The following is a 26154-nucleotide window of genomic DNA, read 5'->3' on the forward strand; positions in this document are numbered from 1 at the left end:
TGCAGGAGTACAACATCCACTAGGGAGAATAACTGTCTGACTTACAGAGTAGATATCATTTGGTGAGTGCCTGAGATGGAGCAAGTCTTAATCCCTACCATAATGTGGCTGTCCTACTGTTCAGAATGTAATAGATGACTAGTTTGTAATCATCCTCTATAACAAATGTATGATGAAAATATTACTATGTAATGACAGCGAATGTCAATAGGAAATCATTCTGTCACTCCTATACCATAGCTAACCCTTAATAAGAGATTATCAAATGTATCTGGAATTATTAAAACACATTTTATTATAAACATAATGGCATACCATGGTTTAGAAAGACTTGTAACAGAAGCGTACCTGTATAGACTAGCATACCATGAATATATATAAAATGTGTGTACAATAGAAAAAGGCGGAAATTGCACCTACGTATTGTGACCTACCACCTTTGTCTTGTAGGATATATTCACACAAACTAAAATACGCTATTATATTATTATCATATTTAGTGCTAGCGACTGGCAAAACTAATGCATTTCGTGTATTACGCCCTCCGTTCTCCACAGAAAACAAATGGTAGATTTTTGGGATTTTAACGTAGAACTGCAGAAAATGTGTTAAAATCCCCAAAGCTACTAGTTGTATGGATTTCTAGGCTTTATGCAGCAGTTCTGCCATATACTAGCTAGTGTGAATAAGGCCTTGGGGTCATGAAATCCCATGTTAGATCAGCAGTAATAGGTTACGTCACATCAGTGCCATTCCCACCATGTTATTATGTTTTTTCACAATAATATATAGATTAATAGCACCATGATCCCATATAAAGATATAGACAGTTCCACAGGGTGCTCATAATAGTAAACACTGATATTCCATGTAGTGCAGTATACAATGTCATTCACAGCAAAGCATATAGTTTTGTAATTTCCCATGCAAAACGGTTAGCAGTGTAAACATATCCATAGGTGTATGAACATAATGTAGAGAGATACAGCCTCGTAGAGTATTGTAACACCTAAAACATTGTACAATATAATATACCATAGGATGCAGAAAGCTGTTCCACAGAATTAGAAAAATCTTATTCTTTTGGGGCTTTTTGGTGCCTCTTTTATAGAGTGGCAGGTTAACCAAGTACATCTATAAGATGCCCATAAAGGGATAAACTAGAATGGCCCCACAAGTTCCCATTATAGCACATCAGAACAAGTTTTGAGGACTATATACTAGTGTATATCTGTCATCCAGCTGAAAACAATATATGGAACGAGCACGAGAACATATAGTAATAGTGAAATGTTAGGGGCATTTATGGCATATTCTAAAATAAGACAAAAAGCATCAAATAAAAGAATCCTTTAAAATGACTCAGAATAAAAGTTTCACAATAAATGCATAAAGCATAGGGTTTTCCTATGGCATATTCACTGGATATCCCGTAAATGTCCACCTTTAGGACCCGCATCTCTAAAATTAACCTCACAGGTTCTGCCTCTGGCTCTTACCTTCCATATACTTCTATGGAGTTATGGAAACAGAATAGCTCAGAGAGCAACGCTGTTTCCGTAAAAGCCCAACCATTGAGGACAGGCTTGTCGGTGCGGTGAGGTAAGAGCAGGAAAATGGAACCTGGGAGGAGTTTCTTTGAGAGAGGTGGGATCCGCATCTATCAGACTTATATAGCATATCCTATAGATGCTTAAAGAAAACAGCTTACACATAAGATAGCAGTTAAGTGACACACTAGGTTAGTGACTGGCGTATGATGTTTAAGACTATAACTGGGCATTTGCTTCAAGCGTAATAAATGAGACATATCCCACAGTTATAACAAAGTGTAAATTGCGTTGTCCACACATATGACATGGTCGGGCATATGTTTATTGTGGATGCACAATTGTTCTACGAGAACATGAGTGTATTGGTGTAAATTTACTATTCCAGCCTAATATTTAGACAGTGTAAACTCGGACTAGACAGTCTGAAAATGCACCAAATTTTTGTATGTTGTTGCATTTAAACCCCTTTCCAGCTAAGCCATGCCCATTGTCCCATGAGGTGCAAGTGTAGCTAAAACATTGGCGCATGTAGCTTATAAACTTCCCAGTTGCTGTAAGTGATTTATCCATTGATAGAAAAATAAGCAGAAGACATAGGGCTGTGCACACATTAGATAAATATGGATGTAAACACAACCTCTCACCATGAGCTTAGAGTCCCAGATTCAGCAGAAAGTATCATTTTCGTCATTAAAGTTGTATAATATTGTATAATTCCCTAACTTGAATAAGACCTGGTTCACATCTGCGTTAGTAATCCGTTCCGGGGAGTCCGCATGGGGAACCCCTGAATGGACTACCGAACACATTGACAAGCAGTGTGCAGTGAAAGCACACGGACCCTATAGACTATAATGGGGTCCGTGTGCTTTCTGCACGAATCATGCGGACAGGAAAGTAGATCACAAAGTACTTTTCTGTCTGCATGTTCCGTGCGGACACTGCACGGAAAGCACATGGACCCCTTTATAGTTCATGGGGTCTGTGTGCTTTCACTGCACACTGCTTGCCAATGCGTTCGGTAGTCCATTGGGGGGGGGGGGAGAGATTCCCATGCAGACTTCCCCAAATGGATTATCAACGTAGATGTGAACGAGGCCTAAGGCTACATTCACAGATCCGTCTGAAATTGCTGAATGAAAAAGTGCTGCAAACCTGACTGTCGTCCGGTGATTTAAGTTAAAAATAAAAAAAGACATCTGATGGACCCCATTATAGTTCTAAGGGTCTGTTTGTGTTCATCAAAGAAAGGATCTGCTTTTGTCTGTTCTTCTGGTCCTCTAACAGACCAGAAGAACGGACAGAAAACTAGAAAACCCAAAATACTATGGGGACATTTATAGAAATGAATGCAAGCAGAGCTGTTGCACTTTTCATACCACGGCCATAAAAGAGCAAGCTTGTATCTGGTTGCCTTGGGCATTTTAAAGGAGCCGAGCAACAATTTACTACTGCTACATAAAAATGACAACGGAACTCAAAATGAATCATACATGAAGTTATTGAAAGATGGCAGGGCATTGCCATGTGGCCCAGCGAAAGACAAACTAAGGTCACATGACAGCACCACAGGGTTGGCAACATCTGCACATCACATCACAGAGACAACCATGAGTTGTATGTTACATTAAACCTGTTCCGATAACATATGCAAAGTACAAGTGCAGGTTTTAAGAAAAATATGTAGTGCTGTTTTAACGTCTTCAGAAGTCAGCAATATAAAGTAGTCCCTAAAGGACCGCATTACATTAGTGCAGCTTTCAGTCTTGCAAGTTGGTCTCCCTTCTTCCAAAAGAAGACAGCATATGTATTTCCATCTTTGCCTACTTCACTGATGTTCCCTTTCAATTCTTTTTTGTCGGACTGCAGAGACAAAAATAATTTGGAGTTTATTTCAAAGGAGAAATTATAGGTAACATAACACTCCAAAAATTCTTAGCGAAATGCTGTACCAATTCTGGCCACCGGGTGGTGACAGCGTCATTAACATGGTATATTGATGCACAGTTACTACATATAGTTGTTACAGAAGTATGTAGTTATTAGAAAATGGATCAGAAAACAGAAGACAAATAAGGTATATGTGCTACTATGTGTTCTTCTGCAGTCTCACACTATCCACTTGCGGCTGCTGCTGCTACTTTCATTAGAAAAATCTGTGTATTTCTGCAAATAATACATTTAATAACGCACATTTAGTTAATATCACATAATTTTATGGAACATTCCCAATGGCTTCTAAAAGAGGTTACTAGTAAACAGCATTTATGTGGTGTGGTGTGGGGTCTCTGGATTAACTGAACTGGATTGGCAGGGTTTCTTTTGTTATTTCAGGACATTCACTGCTGCTGTTATGTTTAAACTGTGAAACAACCCTTTTAATGGCATGTTCACACATGAGTAGTTGTGCAAATTTACATGACTGAAAATTGATTTCATCCATGTAAATTGCAATTCGTCATATGATGGGGCTGTCCTGGATTAGCAAAAAGTCTGCTCTTTGGACAAGACTGTGCTTGGGAAAAGTTCACCTTTTCTTCTAATTCTGGACAGCACCTTTAAAAGATCTGCAGGCAACCTTTGCCAATATACCGCCATTTATTTGAACTGGTTATGTCTTAAAGGGGTTGTCCATTTCATTATTTATTTTTTAAGAGTATCTACTGGAGCCATTATAAAGCAGGGCTCTCCTCTCCCTGTGCTTCTGTTTTCCGGCCATGGCAGCTCCTTTTGTCTGTATGCAGGTCCCCCAGTGACGTCATCAGTGACATCCCATTTATGCTAAAGGACCATGGCAGCCAATCACAGGCTTTAGCAGTGACCTCTTCACAAATGGCATGTGACTGCTATGACTAGCTGTTTGTGAAGAGGTGACTGCTGGGCCTGTTTTTGGCTGCAGCGACCTGTATACAGAGGAATAAAGTTGGCAGTGCTGGAGCCCCGGGGAGAGGAGAGTCCTGGCTTGTTACACTTATGGCCCCACTAGCAGCACTATTAAATAATAGAACAGAAAACCCATTTTATAATCTGAAATAACCAGCTACAAAATAGCCTGGAGATTACAAAGTTGTAGATCAATGTCTGCATTGTAGAGGAAGGAAACTGATGTGTATAATGCTTCAGGGTGCCAGGCAGTGTTTGAAACAAACTTTCTAATGGACCCCAATTGTGGGCTAAATGTGTGAATTTATTAAGCCCTACACCCCAGAATTCTGCTGTCAAAAAGTCGCAAAAATATGTTGTTTGTCTTATTTTCATTAAAGCAACTTCTGCATTTTTATGCTCACTACATTTTTGAAAAATAGATTAAAAGCCCGCATAACTAGACTGGGAAGCTGATGTACCCTCAAGTGCAACTCTCATAAGGCGTGGAGTAAGATCTCAAGACAGAAGTATCAGACTTAAGGGGTTGTCTGGGGAGTTAAAATGATCATAACTGATCTAACAAATTCTTGATAATGGACCTAGGGGTTCTGACCTGGGTGACGTGACCAGCCCCCAACCCCTGAGTCGTTTTGCGCCCTGTGCTCTGGCTTGGTATACTATAGTATATATTATACTATATACTTACTACAGTCAGCCAGCCCCTTTAGAACATCATGTAACCTCATGATAAATCTCTCCGCGGAGTGTAATATGGTAAAACCAGATCAACCTTATCTGAGCAGTATATATTTTGCGTCATAGGAGGGTCCTTTACTATTCTTATGCTTTTTCCATAAGCCTATTAAACTCAGTATGGTTGAGGGGTTAATATCCTCAGTGGGGCCATGCCTATCAGAAATACATAGAAGGAAAAGTTATGATTCTGTTAGTTCACTAAAATTAGAATGAGAAGCGATCTGAGGGGGAACCTCCTCCTTCCCTCACTGACACAATCTGGAAATAAATGGAGATGACTCACAGACTTGGAAGAGACGCTCAGTTGGTCTACAAAACTTTGAGGATGCCAGAAGGCATCGCTATCAGACATTTGTACTATTGAGCCGGGGTAGGAAATACAGTAGTTTCCAACCTTTTATCATTACCATCTGCATTTCTGGAAGCAGATTCTCTGCTATTTTAACAATGCCAACTTCATGGCCTCAAATCTCACGCCCTATATATTCTGTGGAGGTCTAGGTCAGGTTTGTGCATTCTGGACACTTCAGCATTTGGGAATCTAGAGAGTTTAAGCCCAGGTACACACAGAGCATGCTCACAGTAGGTCAGCTGCCATGTATAGTACGAGTGCAAATCCCATCCACAATCTACATCTAAAACCCGTAGTGTGTGGGTGAATGTTGAACTCGCAGCATGTCCATTATTGTTGCAGGTTCAGCCACGGCTTTCAACCTTTGCAATGCAGATGGTGATAGGCATGAAAAGCGCAGGTGAAAGCTGCAGTAGAAATGAACAAATTTTATTTGGTTTCTGCCGTGAGCAGCTCCATTGCAGGAGGTCTACTACAGAAATCCCAAAGTGGAAATCTGTCACAGTTGGCCTTAGGTGGCGACAGACTACCGTTACCGTTGTTAGTGTTCATTGCTAATATCTGTTACTAATAGATCTGTCATAAATCCATTAAAAATCTGATTTCAATGGGATTTGATCTGTTGTCTGTTTTCACCAAATCCATCACCTGTCCATTTTTTTAGCAGGCTGCAGGACTTTTGTGTCCATTCATAATAAGGGACTTATGGTGGACGTTAAGCGTCCATTATTTGTTAACATAAATCTATGGCTAACGGACAGTAATGGTAACGGTCAACCATTTTTAATAATTTCCGTTATTACTGTTTGTTTCTTTCTGCATGTGTTCAGAAAAAATAAAGCAAAAAATAAGAAAAAAAAGGACAATATAAAAACGGACATTAACTGATGATGTCTGTTTTTTTAACTGATCCTTTAAATGAATTAGTTATAAAAACAACATTGGTATTAGTTATTGTCTATTAATGTCTGTTATGATAGGAGTCCGTCTTTTGTTGTTGTTTTTTACGGACCCTATCAGAATGGACATCAATGGTGGTGTGAACGCCTCCTTAGCCTTAATCCTTTGTTATAAAATTCTGTTACTAAAAATCAAACCTTCCTATATACATTCTTTTTCAATGTCAAACAGAATTGTGAATGCAGCTCTGGAATATGACACATGCTACACCTGAAGATCACTGTCAAATATGTATTATTTATATGTATTACTTACATATAAGTATTTTCTGGTATGAACTGCCACTAGACTACTCTATATGATTAAAAGAGGATATAATGAGAACTCTTCCACTCCACATTAAGAAGGAGCTGCTTTCCCTTATGTTATCCATGGTTGGAAGAGACTTTCTTATGTTTGATGTCTGACATCTGCTGATCATACTGGTATGGATATCTGGTATCACAGTCACACCGCTTGGTGCTCTATGCACTTACCTAGGTCATTATTCTTTGTTATAGCTGCAGCTACTCTGGTCCTTGGACCTTGCTGTGTAAACTGATATCCAAATTTAAGAATTGCTGAGTTCTCTTCAAGCATCTGAGCGATCTCCATCTCCACGGCAGTCCCCAGCTGCTGTCTCTGCAGACAAGGAAAGACATAATATGGATCTGCACTACAGTATGCCATGCGGGACTAAATACATTATTATATACCATTACCTGATTAGCAATCTTAATCTCTGTGAGGATTCGGTTTTGCTTCAGAGCTTCTATGAGAGCCAAAATCCCAGCTCCAGTTATGAAGTTTGTTTCAACGTTGAGACTCCTTAATGTTTTATTAACTTTCAACATATCTGCAAAAGCCTTTAAAGGAACAGTCCGGTAAAGAATGGTATGCTGCAAACACTAAGGCAAACGTAAGGCAGCTCTTCTTATTCCACATATGTGTACAGTGTAGTGCCACCTATGTTCCCCCATGTAACATCATTGCAGCCTGTTAATAAATTAGATGCACGCCTCAGTGCCAGAACGGAGACCTACACCGGTTAGGAAAAGACATAGATTCCCTGTATAACGCATCCAAAAACTGGAATAAGTTATAATAAATATATCGGGCTGAAGTGTTCCCAATCCACTCACCTTCGCAGAAAGTGACAAAAGAGGCCAAGTACTGGGTATGTGGCTCATATTTGGTGCAAGAAAAGACTATATGGGCATCATATTGTCACCCATCTACACCAGAAAAGTGGTGTATATAGAATAATACTTTCCCCCATGTTGTGCCACCAACCTCAGCTACTAGACAAGTACAATAGCTGATGGCAAGCATCCCATGGTGAAGATTTCTCTGTACCTTCTAGTATTCTATAGTGCCTAATCGGCCACCATCACTGCATTGGTGACAGTACTCTATAGGCATTCTAAGATTCTATGAAATATACTGTATACGGTATATATGTAATCCTGTGGTTTTGTGAGTGTGGCCAGTCAATCAATCTCCTCTTTCCTACTATCGGTACAAGGCTGCTAACATTGGAGTACTGCAGGCTACATAACTGGGAGGCCATGTACCAGATAGATCATTGGGAAATGCAAAAACCTCCTACTTGAAACTAAGAAGGGACTACTTCTCGATTTTAACTTATACTGAAGCACTGTGAAATATACTCTCACAGCCTCAATACTGCAAATGTTCAGGAAAGCAGTTACAACCATGTTCATCTTATGTGGCTTCCCTAAACTATTCTATAAGATGCCACTTGGTAAGAAATTCACTAAAATTATACCAATTCTGAAAAGATCAATGGTTCATGTTAATATATACTTACAATAGCTACTGGATCATTGCTTCGCGTTGCTGCAAGGCTAAAAGACTTCACATGGGTATTTGATTCCAAAGACTTTGCAAACTCCTTCAGGGTCGGAATTGGGATGTTCTATAGTTCATTTAATAAAAATAAGAAAGAAAAAACAGGACAATAAAGCAGTGGTGACACAACCTCAAATAAACCATCCGACAATATGCATCTACAAAATGGTCACAAGAGTTTCAGCAAAGCCAACACACAAATAACAGTTACTATACCAAGTACCACCTAAAGTGTATGGGATCTTTCCGGCTCTCCCCTTCCTGCATCTGTGGGGGAGGATAAGGATCAAGTAGTTGGATTTCAACTGCCTGATCCTTTTTTTGTTTGGTGATATAAAGTTGCTGCCAGACGCAGCGTCAGACTGGGATGTCTAGGGCCCAACCATTGGAGTTGCTTCTAGGGGTCCACCACCAGGACCCAGTGTCAGATTGAAGGTCCTAGAGACCATCCAACAGCTTCTTGCTAATAGCCTACACCATGGCTCCTTCACTGACCTCTTACAAATGTGATATCTATCCAGTGTTACTGAGTATGTTCCCAGCATAGCCATCTCCTATAGTACTGCGCAGGCCCCAGTAGCTCCATGTTGGTTCATGCATAGTACTGTATGGGGAATGACGCTGCGCATATTTTGCCACACTGTGAGAATGGGATTCTCTAGAATTATATCCACTACACAGCAAGTGCAAAACGCCATGTTTTTTTCCACAGCGTTTCAGTCGCAGGCAAACTGTGGCATTGACGCCATATGGGGTCCTGGTCTTAGTTAGTTTCGTCTTGTTTCTAGTTGATTTACATGTCAGTCTGGTGCTGCTGCTGCTTTTAGGGGGTAACCATGACCTTTTTTTGCCTATTTGCCTAAGATATGTTGAATTTTCAGATATCCAAAAACAAATATCTATCTTAAAGTATGAACACAGACCTTAATATTGTTCAAGTTGACATCAACAAGGAAGGGATCATTCGCTTTTATCCTCTGCAATGTTTCTTCTACATTGGTTGGGTTTGGGGGATCTTCAAATGTAGGTTTTACCTTTTCGGCTTTCACGACATCTACAAGACAAAGTAATTGTAGACTTTGACATGACATCTGTATCACATGATCTATGAACATTTAGCTGTTGAAAGTTTGCAGGAACCCATCCGAGTCAGTGGTTACAGCACATCTGACAGATAAACGCACCGCAGCCTGCAGTGCTCTTTTTTTCTGGTAAAATGATGGACACCATGATAAAAACGGTCAAACCCCTGTATAAATCAATGGGGATCTGTTGGGGATCGTTGGTTGCCTATAAGCAGAAGCTTTGGTGTACAAGTGAAGAGAGCCTAACATGAGTGCATAACCAGATTTAGTATCAGAATTGACAGCACGTACGGCATAGCACCATTAACAACTGGAATGCTTATGTCTACCTTAGTCCTCATGTATATGACCATGTGCAGTACGAACCAGAATATCGTATATCGTATTGTGGTCTATATGCATCAATCTCTTCATAATAGAAAATATATACCACCTATTAAAAACAGGAATATACATAACCCCATTGGAATATACTAGCAACGTTATGTGAACCTGTATTACAGGGTTACGGTACTATACTGCCACTTTGTGGGGAGTCTTTTCCCCTTGTATGTCTTCCCTGTTGTTATGTGTTGTTTGATTTGGATTATATATATTTATTAATAAAATTATTTATATTTTGTTAGTCTCAAGTTGTTTTTTGCATAACCTGTATTACATGGTTACTTAGGTTGGGCTGTGACACTTGTTGGATGGGTCTTTTGTAGGAAATATTAGGTCATCTAGAAAAATGTTTTGTTTTCTATTTTTATCTCATATATATGACATATGACACTCATGTGGATGTGCTATACTGTGTATAACATCAGCGATGGAAATGACAGTAATCCACAAGCATCTTGTCTGATAGCAGTCGTCATCCTGCAAACAGCTCTTCAAGTATTGTACACAACATAATAGGTTCTTACGTCTAAGATCTGGTCCATCTGATCCGGCTTCATTTCCTTGTGGTCTGCTGGAAAAATGTTGCACTCCTAGGACAGCTAAAATATGCAAAATACAGACATGACATAAACTATGACTTTGAAATTGAACATGCTAGCACAAGAAAAAGCATTGAGACATGCTGTATTGTTTTAAGCCCACATGATGGTGTTTTCGATGTTGAAACTTCCTCTTGTATGTGTTCCACCCATAACAAATACTAGATCTTATGTTTTGCTTCATAACATGCTGCCATTAACCCTGTCCTTTAACATAATAGTGCAGTACAAGATAACTACATGAACAATTTTGTATGACTAAATGGTTATGTCCTATATTACAGTGTCCATATTAGGACATCCTCAGATATCAGAGTCAAACATCAGATTAATGCTAGTTTACAGCTCTGATACCTGACTTCTGACATCTGATTTGTCTGACACCTGACTCTGACCCCTGACTCTGACAACTGACACCTGACTCTGACAACTGACACCTGACTCTGATACCTAACTCTGACACCTGACTTCTGACTCCGTCAGAGATCAGACTCAGGCATCACATACAAGCCAGCACATACACTATGCCTCCCAATGATTGGCCACGATTACAGAGCCCCCTGCTGACACTCAGGAGTAGAAGATACAGTGTATATAGCAGCTGCAGGCTGAGAAACTCAGATGAGACCTGATACCTGACTTGTGACTCTTTCAGAGGTCAGACTCAGACATCACATACAAGCCAGCACATACAATGGTGGAAACTTATCAAGTGAAATGCTCCAGAATTCTAGTATCATTTTCACCAAATAAACCCTGTAACATGTTGGGTGCCACATTTATCAAGTGTTTTAAATACTTTTAAAACTTGTGAAAAAAAGGGGCGTAGACTCACAGTAAAGGGGCGGGTCCTACGACATTGTGCTACAAAAATTCACCAATAAGCTCCAAAGAACCTCAACTAATCTTCCATAGGAGACCCTGCTGCAGATTTTACCAAAAAATCATCAGAGAGAAAAGTCCTGCACAAAGTAGAGGAGGAGTAGATCTGATTGGATGAGACTCTTGCAGTAATTGTCATTGACAGCATCTCCACCAATCAGAGCTTCTGAGGGAGGTAACTTCATAAAGCTGCTGAAGTCTGGAACGTTCCTGTACCTGCTGTAAGTGCCACAGATAATGGTCAAATATACATTTTTACTATGTTGTGCATTTGCATGTGTACAATGAACTGTGTGTGCAGATTTATCTGCTGTACCACTATATACATGTGTGATATTACTGTGCATGTCTGTTTAGGTATACTGATCTCTGTAGATCAGGGGTGCCCAATACGTCGATCGCGATCTACTGGTCGATCGCAAAGGACATATGGGTCGATCGCGGGATCGGTGTCTGCTTGTTGACAGCGCAGGATGAGTATCATCTTCGGACACTGGCAGGCGGGTCCGCCGCAGCCCTGACTGTGAATGAGTGCAAGGCCCCGGCCTGCCAGTGTCCAGAGATGATTCTCATCCTGCGCTGTCAACAGACACCGATCCCGCGATCGACCCATATGTCCTTTGCGATCGACCGGTAGATCGCGATCGACGTATTGGGCACCCCTGATCTACAGAGATCAGTATACCTAAACAGACATGCACAGTAATATCACACATGTATATAGTGGTACAGCAGATAAATCTGCACACACAGTTCATTGTACACATGCAAATGCACAACATAGTAAAAATGTATATTTGACCATTATCTGTGGCACTTACAGCAGGTACAGGAACGTTCCAGACTTCAGCAGCTTTATGAAGTTACCTCCCTCAGAAGCTCTGATTGGTGGAGATGCTGTCAATGACAATTACTGCAAGAGTCTCATCCAATCAGATCTACTCCTCCTCTACTTTGTGCAGGACTTTTCTCTCTGATGATTTTTTGGTAAAATCTGCAGCAGCGTCTCCTATGGAAGATTAGTTGAGGTTCTTTGGAGCTTATTGGTGAATTTTTGTAGCACAACGTTGTAGGTCCCGCTCCTTTACTGTGAGTCTACGCCCCTTTTTTTCACAAGTTTTAAAAGTATTTAAAACACTTGATAAATGTGGTGCCCAACATGTTACAGGGTTTATTTGGTGAAAATGATACTAGAATTCTGGAGCATTTCACTTGATAAGTTTCCACCATTGTATGTGCTGGCTTGTATGTGATGTCTGAGTCTGACCTCTGAAAGAGTCACAAGTCCGGTATCAGGTCTCATCTGAGTTTCTCAGCCTGCAGCTGCTATATACACTGTATCTTCTACTCCTGCAGGGGGCTCTGTAATCCTGGCCAATCATTAGCAGGCATAGTGTATGCGCTGGCTTGTATGTGATGTCTGAGTCTGATCTCTGATGGAGTCACAAGTCAGGTCTCAGGTCTCATCTGAGTTTCTCAGCCTGCAGCTGCTATATACACTGTATCTTCTACTCCTGAGTGTCAGCAGGGGGCTCTGTAATCCTGGCCAATCATTGGGAGGCATAGTGTATGTGCTGGCTTGTATGTGATGCCTGAGTCTGATCTCTGACGGAGTCAGAAAGTCAGGTGTCAGAGTTAGGTGTCAGGTGTCAGTTGTCAGAGTCAGTTGTCAGACAAATCAGATGTCAGAAGTCAGGTATCAGAGCTGTAAACTAGCATTAATCTGATGTTTGACTCTGATATCTGAGGATGTCCTAATATGGACACTGTACTATATGGAATTTCTGGCTAGTAAATATTGGCAGGATGTAACTAACAGAGCACAATGGATTGCATAATATATATGAGAATACCCACTCATATGAGACCCTATTTGATTCGGACACTAGTTACTGGGTTATCCATGAACACCATTTCACACTTTACATATGGAATTACTCTACTCTTTTTACAATGTCTCCAACAGTTTTATTGAAAATATTTTCATCTAGATTTTTAACTCATCTGGCTACCATACTATAGTAGGTTGCCAATGTCACTGACCACACATGCCCAATCTTTTGCAACCGTGCAGCTACTTGGCCTACCCGTCACACCAGACACATATGCAGAGGGTAGTCTTTAATGGGAATCATACTTCATATTATAATTTGTTGCTTCAGTACCCATACTAAGACTGGTCATACAGATCAGATAGCTGTAGGTAATACATTTCTCCCAGTTTCTCCATACACATGTATCCTGGCTCATTTGAGCATGCATGTATTATGTATTTGCAATATGGGAGAAAGCCAGTGTCAGACACCAATGACAGTGGCTTATCTTCCTGAAAACAGAAGGAATGGGAATGTCGAAATAAAAGAACCCAATTATTATATTTCTAGACATCTACCAGGCGAGTGTCAGTAGGCCCCATGCACACTAGATGGTCAGTCACTTTCTGCTGAGGTTGACAGGTTTGGCAGACATTAATCTGTTGTGCGTGTCCATTATAAACTTGTATATATAGTTGTAAAGTAGAGCTATATACACTATGTAATATACCTCAGATCAGGTACAGTCATTACTTTACAATGGCTACTTACTGGCAAGGTCACTAAGCTCTGTGTCTGTGGCACTTGCAAGAGCTTCTTCCAGCTCAGGCTCCAAGGTCACTCTTTCTTCTGGCTCACACTCCAGTGGCATATGCTTGGGAACAAATACTTTACCTACAAGCAGAGAATATAGCATTTTAATCTAGTTAGTAGTCTCATACAAAAATCATTAAGGATTCCAACTATATTCCATATTCCTATGCATTACTACACTAACAAATGCAGCTGGCCATATAAATATGATTTCTGATCTTGTCCAAACATACCAATTGCTCTGGAGAAAAGGATGTTTATTTTAGTTTATTAATGTTTTATAAGGATAGGACAAATACTTCTATAATATTTCCTGGTATCCAGATGGAGCATGTGATCACGACAGCTGAAACAAACAGCATTTTCTGTTTTTATTTAAACAACAGAATACAGAGTTCACACAGCCAGTTTTGTGGCACAACGCATCATCCTACAGAAACATTTCCTACTCCCATTCATGGGAGGTTTGGGAAGGATCCGCCCAAAGATCAGACAGTATGATTCTTTTTTTTCCACTAGCTGATTTTTGTTCAGCTACCAGGAAAAAATGGGAAGTGGAATTTTTGCAATGGATTCCGTGTCAAAAGTTGCAAGAAGCACAGGTGCACAGACAAAAACTGGAAATGGGAACATGGTGTCCAGGAAATGTCAGGAGCAGCGACCAGGAGTGGAACTTGAATGGTGGCATGAGAAACCAGGAGCAAGCTTTAAATGGAACCAGGACCACTTTGGAACTGTATGAGAAACTGCTCAGTGTATTTATCCTCAAGTGGTGACATAAGAAGCAGTGAATGATAAAGGAGGAGGAGGAGGAGGAGGAGGAGTTTCAGACCAATATTGACAAACAAATGTACAATAAAAACCTATACAATTTTCCAATATACTTTCTGTATAAATTCCAATGGTTTTCTAGATTTCGGCTTGTTGTCATTCATTCTATTACTTCTAGAGGATAAAACTCTGACCATGGTCATGTGATTTACAGCCCATGGTCATGTGATGGACACACAGGTGCACAGCTGAATACCAGGCAGATGTCTGAATACTGTGCTGTGACTGTAACGAGCGGCACCTCGGGCCTACAACTGTGAGTGGAGTGAGAGCGGAGAGAGTGATGGGGGAGCGTTGGAAGGTGAGTGTGTTTGTTTTGTGCTAAACATTAAGGTGGAACATAATGAAAGGGGCCCATGAAACTGGGGGCAAATGAAGGGGGGGGGGGAATGGCATGACACTGGGAAAGAAAAAGGGGGCGAGGGAGGGGGCCACACGGTGGCTCAGTGGTTAGCACTGCAGCCTTGCAGCGCTGGAGTCCTGGTGTTCAAATCCCACCAAGGGCATAAAACCATCTGCAAGGAGTTTGTATGTTCTCCCCGTGTTTGCATGGATTTCCATCCCATATTCCAAAAAAGACATACTGATAGGGAAAAAATGTACATTGTGAGCTCTATGTGGGGCTCACAATCTACATAAAAAAAAAAAAAAGAAAAAGGGGGCAGGAGAACGGCATGACACTGGGGCAGATGAAGGGGGGGAGAACGGCATGACACTGGAGCAGATGAAGGGGGAGAACGGCGTGAAACTGGGGACAAAGATGGAAGGGGGGACGTGAAACTGGGGGCAGAGGAAGGGTGTATATGAAACTGGGGGAAAGATGAGGGGGGCATATAATTTACGGGTGACTGTAGGAGGAATATACTGTGTGGGGGCACATGAAAAATGAATGGGAATGGGTAGAGTCAACATAAAATTGGGCGGAGCTAAAGTGCCCCACATTTTGTCCCTTTTTCTACTCTTCAAAAGTTGGGAGGTATGGTGTAGGTTGACGCCACGCTCGTGACGTCACTCGCTTCGTCCGCCCGCAGCGGCGCGCAGTGTCCCGACTCCCACCTCCTCCACAAGAGGGCCCACTGAGGCTCTGTCGACCAAGGGCCCATAAAAACCAGGAGCCGGCCCTGGGCAGAATATACACTCATTAATCCCTAAACTATAAAGAACCAAATGTTGCTCCATAGATACAGATGACTCAGTTATTCCGGACTGTTTAGGATGAAAACACTTGCTGACGTTACAAGTGCTGACACTTTGCTCCTTCATCCATAACCTTCATGTTCCTTGTTTCTGTCAATACAGTATTAGTAGTAATAAAAGAAGCTTCATAACAACACTGGAAACACTGGGTGAACATATCACCTAGACTTTACCTAACCTGCCTATGACCAGTGTGTCTCTGTTGTGGCAGCAATGCATTACTTCATTCTGTATCAATTCCTCACGGTTCTCTAGATTTCGGCTTGCTGTCATTCATTCTTTTACTTCTAGAGGATAAAACTCTGACCATGGTCATGTGATTTACGGTCCATGGTCATGTGATGAGCACACAGGTGCACAGCTGATTACCAGGCATCATTCATTAAGATATGATTTAAAGGGCGTCTTTCCCCAGAACCCAGCATATCCGTCCAGCCCTACAGATGGATAACTTAGGGCCAATTGTGGTGTTTTCCCTATGTACAGTAATGCCCCCGTTGCTGAGATATCACGGTTTTTGTCAATATGTAAATAAGTTCTTTGGAGCAATGAGGGTGTTGCTGATAATTTCATTGCCCCCTCATTTGCATATTGACAAAAACTGTGATATTTTAGCAACAGAGGCACAGATTCACAAGGAGAAACACTCTGTAATTTAGGTGACTCTATCCTATTTATCTGCATGGACTCCCTTTCCCTTCAAAGTTATTATCCCACAACAAATATTTATTAACTATGCACAGGATAGATGATAACTGCTGGGGGGCCACTCTACTGGTACCACCACTGATCACTAGTACAGAGATCCAGAGCCACCTATTCTGCAGGAGTATAAATGATCACGCACCCACAATGCAGCTCATTGAATGGCTATGGGACTGACAGAAATGACTGAATGCTGTACCTGACTCTCAGTCAGTCCCATAAACTCTGAATGTAGCGTCAGGGAACATGTGCGACCACCACTCCATTATAAGTCCTCCAAACTGGTGAGCTTAGGATCCCAGATCTAGTGATCAGTTAGGGTCTAGGTGTGGATAAACAATAAGTGTTTGATATGGGATAGTCCCTTTAAACCCTTATCATCGAGAACATACACTGTGTTTGGACTCTCTGTTAAATGTAACAAGGTTACATCCATATCCGAGATATATTTTTGGCAAAGCAATTTGTCCATTTTCCATCATAATTTGGCTTGTATTCTATTCTACTAAACAGTCAAGGGTGAATATTTCATCTCTGCCAACAGGCATCTGTGATCCGTCTCTGGTCTTTCTGACTTTTCTGTGTATTTCTTATGTAATATCTTCTTTATATTCTAAGTAAGCCCTGTGGCACTGAGTAATGCGGGCGTGTTGTTTACGGACACTGGGGATTGGGTAACAGTTACAAGCTGGACATGTGCTACAATGCAAAAGCTCAATAAATGAAATGTAACATTTTTGTCAAGGGCGATAACTGTACACACCCCTGATGTTTATCAGGACTGGGGAGAAAATTAGATTTTGGGAAAGAAAACATGCTCCAGAATAACTAGGGTAGAAGCCACAAGTAGCACTGGATGTAGCTTATAGTTCATGTTACTCAAGCTGTCTCCAACGTGTGCAACTGAATGTCACTATCAATACACTACTATTCTTAAAGGGGCTCTATCAGCAAAATTTTGCTGTATGAGCCCCACATATGCGGGAATAGCCTTTAAAAAGGCTATTCTAGCACCGCTAACCTTATTTTAAACCCCCATCCTGTTTTAAAATAAAACTATAAAAACATATAGGTAAATCATACCTGAACGTGCACCGACGTCATCTTCTGGCACGCCTACCTCTTCTTTCTTCTTCTTTCGGCTACGCCCTCCGGTCCTGGCTCTTCATCTTCATCTTCTTGGTTGAAATCCGGCGCGTGCACAGTAGTGCTTCCTCCGGAGCTACTGTGCACACTCCGGAGGTACTGCTATTGAGAAAAATGGCACTGGAGTGTGTGCAGTAGCTTCGGAGGGAGCGCTACTGCGCACACGCCGGATTTCAACCAATCGTATTTGAACCGCCGGGAGAAGATAAAGATGAAGTCGGGAAGAGCCAGTACCGGAGGGCGACGCCTAAAGAAGAAGAAAGAAGAGCTAGGCGTTCCAGAAGATGACGTGGTATCGTGCACGACCGCCCCCCGTGCATGCAAAGGTATGATTTACATATATGTTTTTATAGATTTATTTTAAAACGGGAAGTGGGTTTAAAATAAGATTAGCGGTGCCTGAATAGCCTTTTTAAAGGCTAGTCACGCATATGTGGGGCTCATACAGCAAAATTTTGCTGATAGAGCCCCTTTAATAATAGATACTTATGTCATCATACTATCATTATACATACTTACATACTGGCAGAACTATCCAGCTTCACACAGGTCTATTTCGTGTGTGTGTGTGGTTAAAAACTTCATTTGTAATGGATATGAAGTCAACATATAGGGTGTCTGGAAAGTAAGTACACAAAATGAAAGGGTGGACTTTAGCCGGTATATGAAATGGTTTTTATTAATGAACATGTGACCGGAAATGCACCGTGGCGGCGCCACAGGTAGACCAAAACAGTGAATCTAAGCGGATTCGATTTCAGGCATTTTGTTGACATAAGTCATGTATCGATTCACATGGGTGGAGCGAGAAGACATGCATCTGGCCTACAGTGCCGCAGATGGAAATGCTAACGCAACAAGGAGGATTTACGCAGAGTGGTTCCCTAACCGTTGTCTACTGAATCAACGTACATTCGTCACCACTGACCGCCAGCTTCGCGAGCATTGAACGTTTCAAGCACCTGATCGCATTGGCCATCCTCACTCTGTGCGGACCCCGGAGTTTGAGGAGGATGTCCTCCAGAGGTTTGGAGAGAACCCAAGCACCAGCATGCGTGCTGTCTGTGAACAGGTGCGTCAATTCATCTCCCGGCGTTGCACTGCTTGCATCGAGGCAGGCAGCCAGTAGTTCGAGCAATTCTTGTAATAAGTAAGTGATTAAACTGATTTCCCATTAAAGTGCTTTCTCTTCATCGTTTCTCCTTTCACATGGCACAGCGAGGGATAGGAAATTGACATCTCTGTCTACCTGCAGCGCCACAATGGTGCATTTCCGGTTACGTGTTCATTAATACAAAATGCTTCATATACCAGCTTAAGTCCACCCTTTCATTTTGTGTACTTACTTTTCGGACACCCTTGTATATCCAACAAAGCAGAGTTCTAAAACAGTAAGCAGCCTCCGGCCTTCTCCCCAGTTCTGCCACAACTAGGAAGGAAAGAACCCCTGACCCAGTTCTGGAACATCCTGAGCTTGTAAGCTTGGGGCAGCTTCAATGTATATACTTACCTCTCCGCTCTCCTCACTTGCTCCAGCGCCCCTGGAAGCAGTGAGTACTGGGGACACTGCTGGGGGCATTAACTTATGTGGGGCCACTGCAGGGGAAACATTAAACTATGTGGGGCACAATAAACTGTTGGGGGCCTTTGCTGGAGGACATAAAACTGTGGGGCCACTGCTGAGGGACATTAGTCTATGCAGGACACTGCAGGAAGATATTAAATTGTTCAGGGCCAATGTTAAGAGAGCCTTAAATTTCTGTGAGGCCACCACTGGATAGACATTAAACATTGCAGGCCCACTGCTGGAGGATGTTAAACTGTAGAGGCGAGGGTGGTATGCATTTTCTCATTTCCCCAGTCAAAAATGAAAAAAATTCTGTTGTATCTAATGCATCAATACTACCTTAACACCAATAAGACTATTTCGCACGAGGAGAATTGTCTCTGAGACTGAGGCCCCACTTTACAGAAATGCAGTTATTTTTGTTGCAGATTTTTGCTACAGTTTTGTGAGCCAAAGCCAGAAATGGATTGAGCAGAAGATAGAAGTATAAGTACTTTCTATATATTTCCTATTTCTTTTGTAGCCATTCTTGGCTTTGGCTCATAAAACTGCAGCAAAATCTGCAACAAAAAAAGCTGCATTTCCGCAATTTGAGGCCTCAGCTTCCAAGGTGCCACCACTGTGCTACAGAGCATGCAGATTTTGTGCATTTACTGTTGGTCTACCAAAATTTTTTATCCTTTTGGGAGGATGTCCTTGTACTCCTCCAAGGGGTGATGGATAGGTGGATCCTGAAAACTCTGGGTTTTTTTCTCCTGGGACTGATCTTTTGAAGAAGATTGGAAACATCGTGAGAGGGTTACACCCCACAAAATACTTCTCCACTGGTAAAACTAGTTCATGCCATTCTCCCTTATGAGAACACTGTTTACAAGAACAGAGGCTGCCCAGCTAAATATTCCCAGGTATGGTGTTCGTGGTGTTCTTTCCCAATAACCCATTATATCGACACTTTTTTTTTTTTTTTCTCAAATCTTATTTTATTAACATTTTTCAAATTTTACAGCAAATATAGCGGCAAGAAAAAAAGGAGCAGTTTGTGAATGTACAAACATGTCGAGCATAGAGGATACAAACAATGAGCAGAGGGAGAAGCCCTCTGCTAAGTATGGGTTGAACAAAGCAAGTCCAAGTGATAATATAAAGCTTACAACATGACCTGTATGGAGGAAAGAGTTACAACGTAAAGGAGATAGGTAGGAGCAAGGGAAGAGGGGATGGGAGGAAATGAGGGGGAGAGGGAGAGAGATAGTCCATGGTAGTCGTCCATGGAGGGGACGGTATGGGGGAGCAAATTGGAGTACTGAACATTTTCTGGGAGAGATTACTGGTGGTCTATAGAGATGTCAATTCGCCAGTAGCGGGCCCATGGGGACCAGGTTCTCAGGAAGCGTCCGTGCGAGCCAGTGGACCAGCTGAGCATTTCTTCGAATTTGAAAATTTGTGTGACTTTCTCTTTCCATTCTACAACTGACGGAACGGTGGTTTGGAGCCAATAGTTGGGAACAAGGCTTTTAGCTGCTTCGAAAAGGTGAGTTACAAGGTTGGATTTGTTTGGTGTGTAGAACGACGTAGGGCACGAGAGAAGAATTGAGGCAGGGGGATACACTAGGGTGGACTTGGTAATGCATTGGATTTGTTGTGTGATTTGAGACCAGTAGTTCTTTATTTTTGGGCATGTCCACCAAATATGGAAAGTGGTACCTTTATCGGAGCGGCATCTCCAGCACAAGTCATCTTTTGCCAGCTTTTGAGCATGTAACCAAACTGGGGTGCGATGCCATCTCGCCAAGAGCTTGAAATGAGACTCTTGGAGCCGTACACAGTTGGAGAAACCATGTGAGGTTTGCAAGATGGAGGTGATTATTATTATTATTATTAGTGATTATTATATCGACACTTAGCAGGACCGCTTATGGAGGCATTCAGCCAGAACTATATGTGTCCTTTGTCTTCATCGATCACACCAAGCATTAAATGATAGTTACAGATCATGTATAACATTAGTGAATTTTACTTATTTGTGGGTTATTTTCATACTAAGTTAAAGGGTTCTCTCACCACAGAAAATGATACCCTTAAAATATGTCACCACTTTATGCTCAGTGCATCTCTGGCAATACTCAGAACAAACTCTGTGTTACTGTTCCTCTATTATTACTCCTGGAAATGTGTGAATACATTGTCAGTTTAGTATTACAATTTCACTTGTCAATAGTGTGTATCCCTACAAATTCTAACATTATCAACCCCTAGTGCAGTGGTGTAACTACCACCATAGTAGTAGGCAGCTGCCACAGGGCCCGGGACATTAGGGGCCCGGTGAAAGCCGCTACTGCTGCTATCATTATACTCGGGGGGGGGGGGGGGGGGGGGGGGGGGGTCTTTTCGGACCCCTGAGTATAATGATCGGCGGCCCGGGAGAGGTAAGAAACATAAAAAACACTGTTACTTACTTCTCCACGATCCATGCAGACTTCGGTCTAGTCGTCTGACGTCTCATGACCCCGGCCTGTGTCCCAGGTCATGTGACATTTGATGTAATTGAAGATCGACTACTTCGGAGGCCGACAGCGTAGGAGATGGGAGATAGGTGAGTAACAGAGTTTTTTTTTTTTTTTTAAGTTTTTCTCCCCCTGGGTCTCCGATTATTATACTCTGGGGTCCGAAAAGACCCCAGAGTTTAATAATTGTTTATGGGTGTCCACAGTGGGACATAATACTGTGTGCAGGGGCCACTATGGGGGATAATACTGTGTGCAGGGGCCACTATTGGGGATAAGACTAGTCGCAGGGGCCACTAAGGGACATATTGTGTGCAGGGGCCACTATGGGGGATAATACTGTGTGCAGGGGCCACTATTGGGGATAATACTGTGTGCAGGGGCCACTATTGGGGATAATACTGTGTGCAGGGGCCACTAAGGGATATAATACTGTGTGCAGGGGCCACTAAGGGATATAATACTGTGTGCAGGGGCCACTATGGGTGATAATACTGTGTGTAGGGGACACTATGGGGTATAATTCTGTGTGGACGGGCCACTATTGGGGATAAGACTGGGCACAGGGGCCACTATGGGGGATAAGACTGGGCGCAGGGGCCACTATGGGGGATAATACTATGTGGAGGGGCCACTATGGAGGATAATACTGTGTGGAGGGGCCACTATGGAGGATAATACTGTGTAAAAGGGCCACTATAGGGCATAATAGAGCAAGCAGGAATGCGTTGGAGGGGGTTGGTTGAGGTCTTCGGCGTCGGCGGGGGGGGGGGGGGGGCATGTCAAAAGTTCACCTCAGGGCCCCGCCATTCCTAGTTACGCCACTGCCTTAGTGTAAAGTAATAAGAACAAGGGCAATCCTAATACTTCTTTCACAATGTATCCACATATCTCCAGGTGAAATAACTGAGATATTGCACAATGTAGAGATCTGAGAAAAGGTGCAGGGAATGAAAGTATGTAATAAAACAGCCTTGTCCATAGAGCTGTTCTCACAACTATGGGTCACATGTAGGACAAAATGACCATTTTCGATTCAAACTTTAAATTGTAACTTGGAAAACCTGCAATAAAAATATAAAAACTAAAGTTTAAAATTAAAACCAAAAGTAAAAACTGGCAATCTTACAGTTGGTTTCTTCATTAACCTAATGAACGGTTTTATATGACCGGTCTAATAGCTGACACAGATAAATACAATGTATCATACTGCTAATTTTCTTGTTTCCCCAAAGAAAACAGACTATTCCTTTCAATCCTGTGACTGTTTCACAACAACTGTCAAGTGCCTGAAATTAGACAATTTGCAAGACAAGAGATTTGTAGCAAGAGTCACACAATGAAAGTAAACCAGATTATAGGAAAGCTACAATTCTGTGTTTGTGGACACTCCTGCGAGCTTTCTGGATGTAAACTGTATCTGGAAGCAATTACAGTGGAGATCCTGTTTTTGCAAATCTCCATTACGTTATTGCCAGCTATAGGATTTTAGCAGGATTCAGCGCCAAGAGACACATATTTATTTAGCTGTTCAAGCTAAATCACGCTACATGGGACCACCAAAGGTTTTAATCTCAGTGCATGAAGGCAGTTATATAGTTAAAGAGCTAAAATCTAAACATAGTGAATGACAAAGGGCTTAGCTTACAAATGCAATTGACAGGAGTTCCTGTAGTTCAAGCTAGTTCCCTCCTTCCACTGCAAAACAATTAAAACCCCTACAATACTGTACTGTGCAGAAATTTTAGGCAGGTGTAGAAAAAATGCTGCTTAATAAAAGTGTTGATGGTTTATTTTTGACAAGTAACAAAATAAAGTGAATTAACAAAAAAGAAATCAAAATCACATCAATTTTTGGTCTGACCACTCTGCACACAGTTTTTACAGAAACTTGGTAGGGATGTTCCAAACAAATTGTAGAATTAACCACAGATCTTCTGTGGATATCGGTTTGATCAAATCCTTCTCACTCTTCATGTAATCCCAGACAGACTTGATAATTTTGAGATCAGGGTTCTGTGGGGGCCATATCATCACTTCTAGGACTCCTGTTCCAAAGGGTGCTCACACCGAATATTGACTTGATTTAGATTTCCCTCTTGTCGGGATTTCCAAATAACATTTTTCAGGAGCTCACCCACACATGGTAAGGGTTTTCCAGGAATGTAACCACCATACTGCAACACTTCCTTGGTCTTCCCAGTTGCCAGATTTATCCTCAATCAAGAATTTATGTCAGAAGCTGAGATGACGGCCTCAGAAAGCTACAAGTATGCATTATATACAGGCTCTGTTGCAAGATCCGTGGGCAAATATACCACAAATCTCATGGGGAACCTGTATGCATCCATGCCCAGCCATATCATACCTTGTATACAGGCTACATGCAGCTTGTACAATAGTCTCCTTTCAATTGTACATTATTCCCCAATAAACTTTTGCTCCAATATTGTAATCACTTACATGTATCATCATTACATTCATGAAAAAGTTCATTTGATTCCAACAACTTCTTGGTGAATTATTTTTTTTGGTCAGTGTGAGTATATATTATAACACTATTGCTATAAGGTTCTCATCACACAGGATTTGCATTTTGCCTGGTTTTATTGTATATGGAGGACCAAAATATTTCTTACCATCTATGCAACATTAAAGGTATCCATACACAACAGATTAATGTTGACTGAACGTGATGATTTTGGTCAGACTGGATGACTATCTGGTGTGTATTTTGAACTCCTGACTGTTTCCTGAAGGATGTAGCATGTCCAATCCTTTTGTTCTCAGGGAAGATAAGCTGATGTGAGATAGAAGTGGGGTGGTCCAGGTGCTGAACCAATGATCATCTGCTCTGATTAATATATATATATTGGCAAACTAAAATTTCGAACTGACCATACATGCCCTATGGTACCGGGTAAAGAACTATTCATCCTCCGAATAAATGGCCATTCATTTATTGGCCGCTGCCACATGTATCGCAAAGAAAAAATACAGAAGTGACTTGAGTCTTGTGAGTCTCTGTGATAGTCTGTTGCCTCCTGACAGCCTTTCAGCCAATAGTCAGTGGAGGGTGAACCAATCACAGTGCTGATGTTATATATATATATATATATATATATATATATATATATAGTTCTATGGGCTGGAACGGGAGGCATTTCAGTGATAGTGGAAGTAGGGGATGGATGTGCATAATACAGAGAATAGACAGATGCAAAGCTTTCAATAGAGCTAGAGACTTAGGTATAGGAGAATTACAACACAATTTAGTCTTTAATTAATTACAAGCAGATTAGTAACAGATATCATAGATAGGAGTGAGGGATATTATCTGTGCTGAGTGAGCCAAGCTATAGCAGTAATGCAGACAGACAAAGGACAGTTAACCAATTCATTGCCAATAATTTAGTTTTATCTAAGTCCATCAAATTAATCCATACTTTATTGCCTGCCACAACTATCACCAGCCAGACATGTCTTTCGGCCTAGTCGAACATATTAATCCATACTTTACTGCCTGCCACAGCTACCACCACAGCCTGGTATATCACATTTAACTACAGGACACTGTTGGTGCCAAAATATGTAAAAGTGAGTGACAGTGCAGTTTATGCATAAACCGAATAATAAATCTCCCCCCATCAACTCCTGCATAATCCAGACTACTTTAGCCATTGTGATCAGTCTCCCAAAACTTGAATATGCCTTTTCCAAAGGATCATGCATTACAATGAACCTGTCAAATCTGTCTCTGCTCACCACTACACCATGGCTCTGTTATAATAGAAGCTATAGCAAATACAGTGGATTTGTCATGATCTAGTTTCCCACTAAGTGACTTATAATTTGCCAGTCAGGTTAATTCCGCACTAATCGTAGCTCCGAAATCAAATACAATTAATATAAATAACATAGCACACAGAATAATCCCAATTATAAACAGATTTGAGGCTTAATACTTCTATTTGGTCTTTATTCCAAAAATAAGCCATTAGCTATCATTTGTATTTCTGTACATCAGAGGAGGATTGTAAATTCTTCCTATTGATGTTTTACAAACATTCAGTGACCTACAGAAAATGAGGCCAAGTAGAAGAATAGATTTGCGTTTATTGCTAAATATTGTTTCTTCATGTCTCTCCATAGGATATTACTAGATTAACTTTGCATTACACTTCTGTCGCTTTACGCTAATTTATAGCCAAAAAACATAATCTAATCTCGAGACCTCCTATCTTGAGACTTTACAGTTCTTGAACTAAAACTGACACAGGAAATGCCAAA

The 26154-nt window shown here is 41.4% G+C and overlaps 1 protein-coding gene across 1 annotated transcript in view; it reads right to left on the bottom strand.

Moving 5' to 3' along the window:
• Positions 1-606: 606 nt before the first annotated feature.
• LOC142203025 (tropomodulin-2-like) overlaps positions 607-26154 on the bottom strand; it is a 56247-nt gene continuing 30699 nt past the window's right edge. The window contains exons 4-11 of the mRNA XM_075273447.1: positions 13873-13995; positions 10331-10405; positions 9261-9391; positions 8297-8404; positions 7188-7331; positions 6963-7107; positions 2648-3416; positions 607-2275 (exon numbers count right to left, since the gene is read on the bottom strand). Coding sequence (XP_075129548.1) covers positions 3382-3416; positions 6963-7107; positions 7188-7331; positions 8297-8404; positions 9261-9391; positions 10331-10405; positions 13873-13995 — 761 coding nt within the window. The 3' untranslated portion in view covers positions 607-2275; positions 2648-3381. The remainder of the gene's footprint in view (positions 2276-2647; positions 3417-6962; positions 7108-7187; positions 7332-8296; positions 8405-9260; positions 9392-10330; positions 10406-13872; positions 13996-26154) is intronic.

The sequence above is a fragment of the Leptodactylus fuscus genome, chromosome 5, assembly GCF_031893055.1.
Source record: "Leptodactylus fuscus isolate aLepFus1 chromosome 5, aLepFus1.hap2, whole genome shotgun sequence".
Taxonomy (NCBI): Eukaryota; Metazoa; Chordata; class Amphibia; order Anura; family Leptodactylidae; genus Leptodactylus; species Leptodactylus fuscus.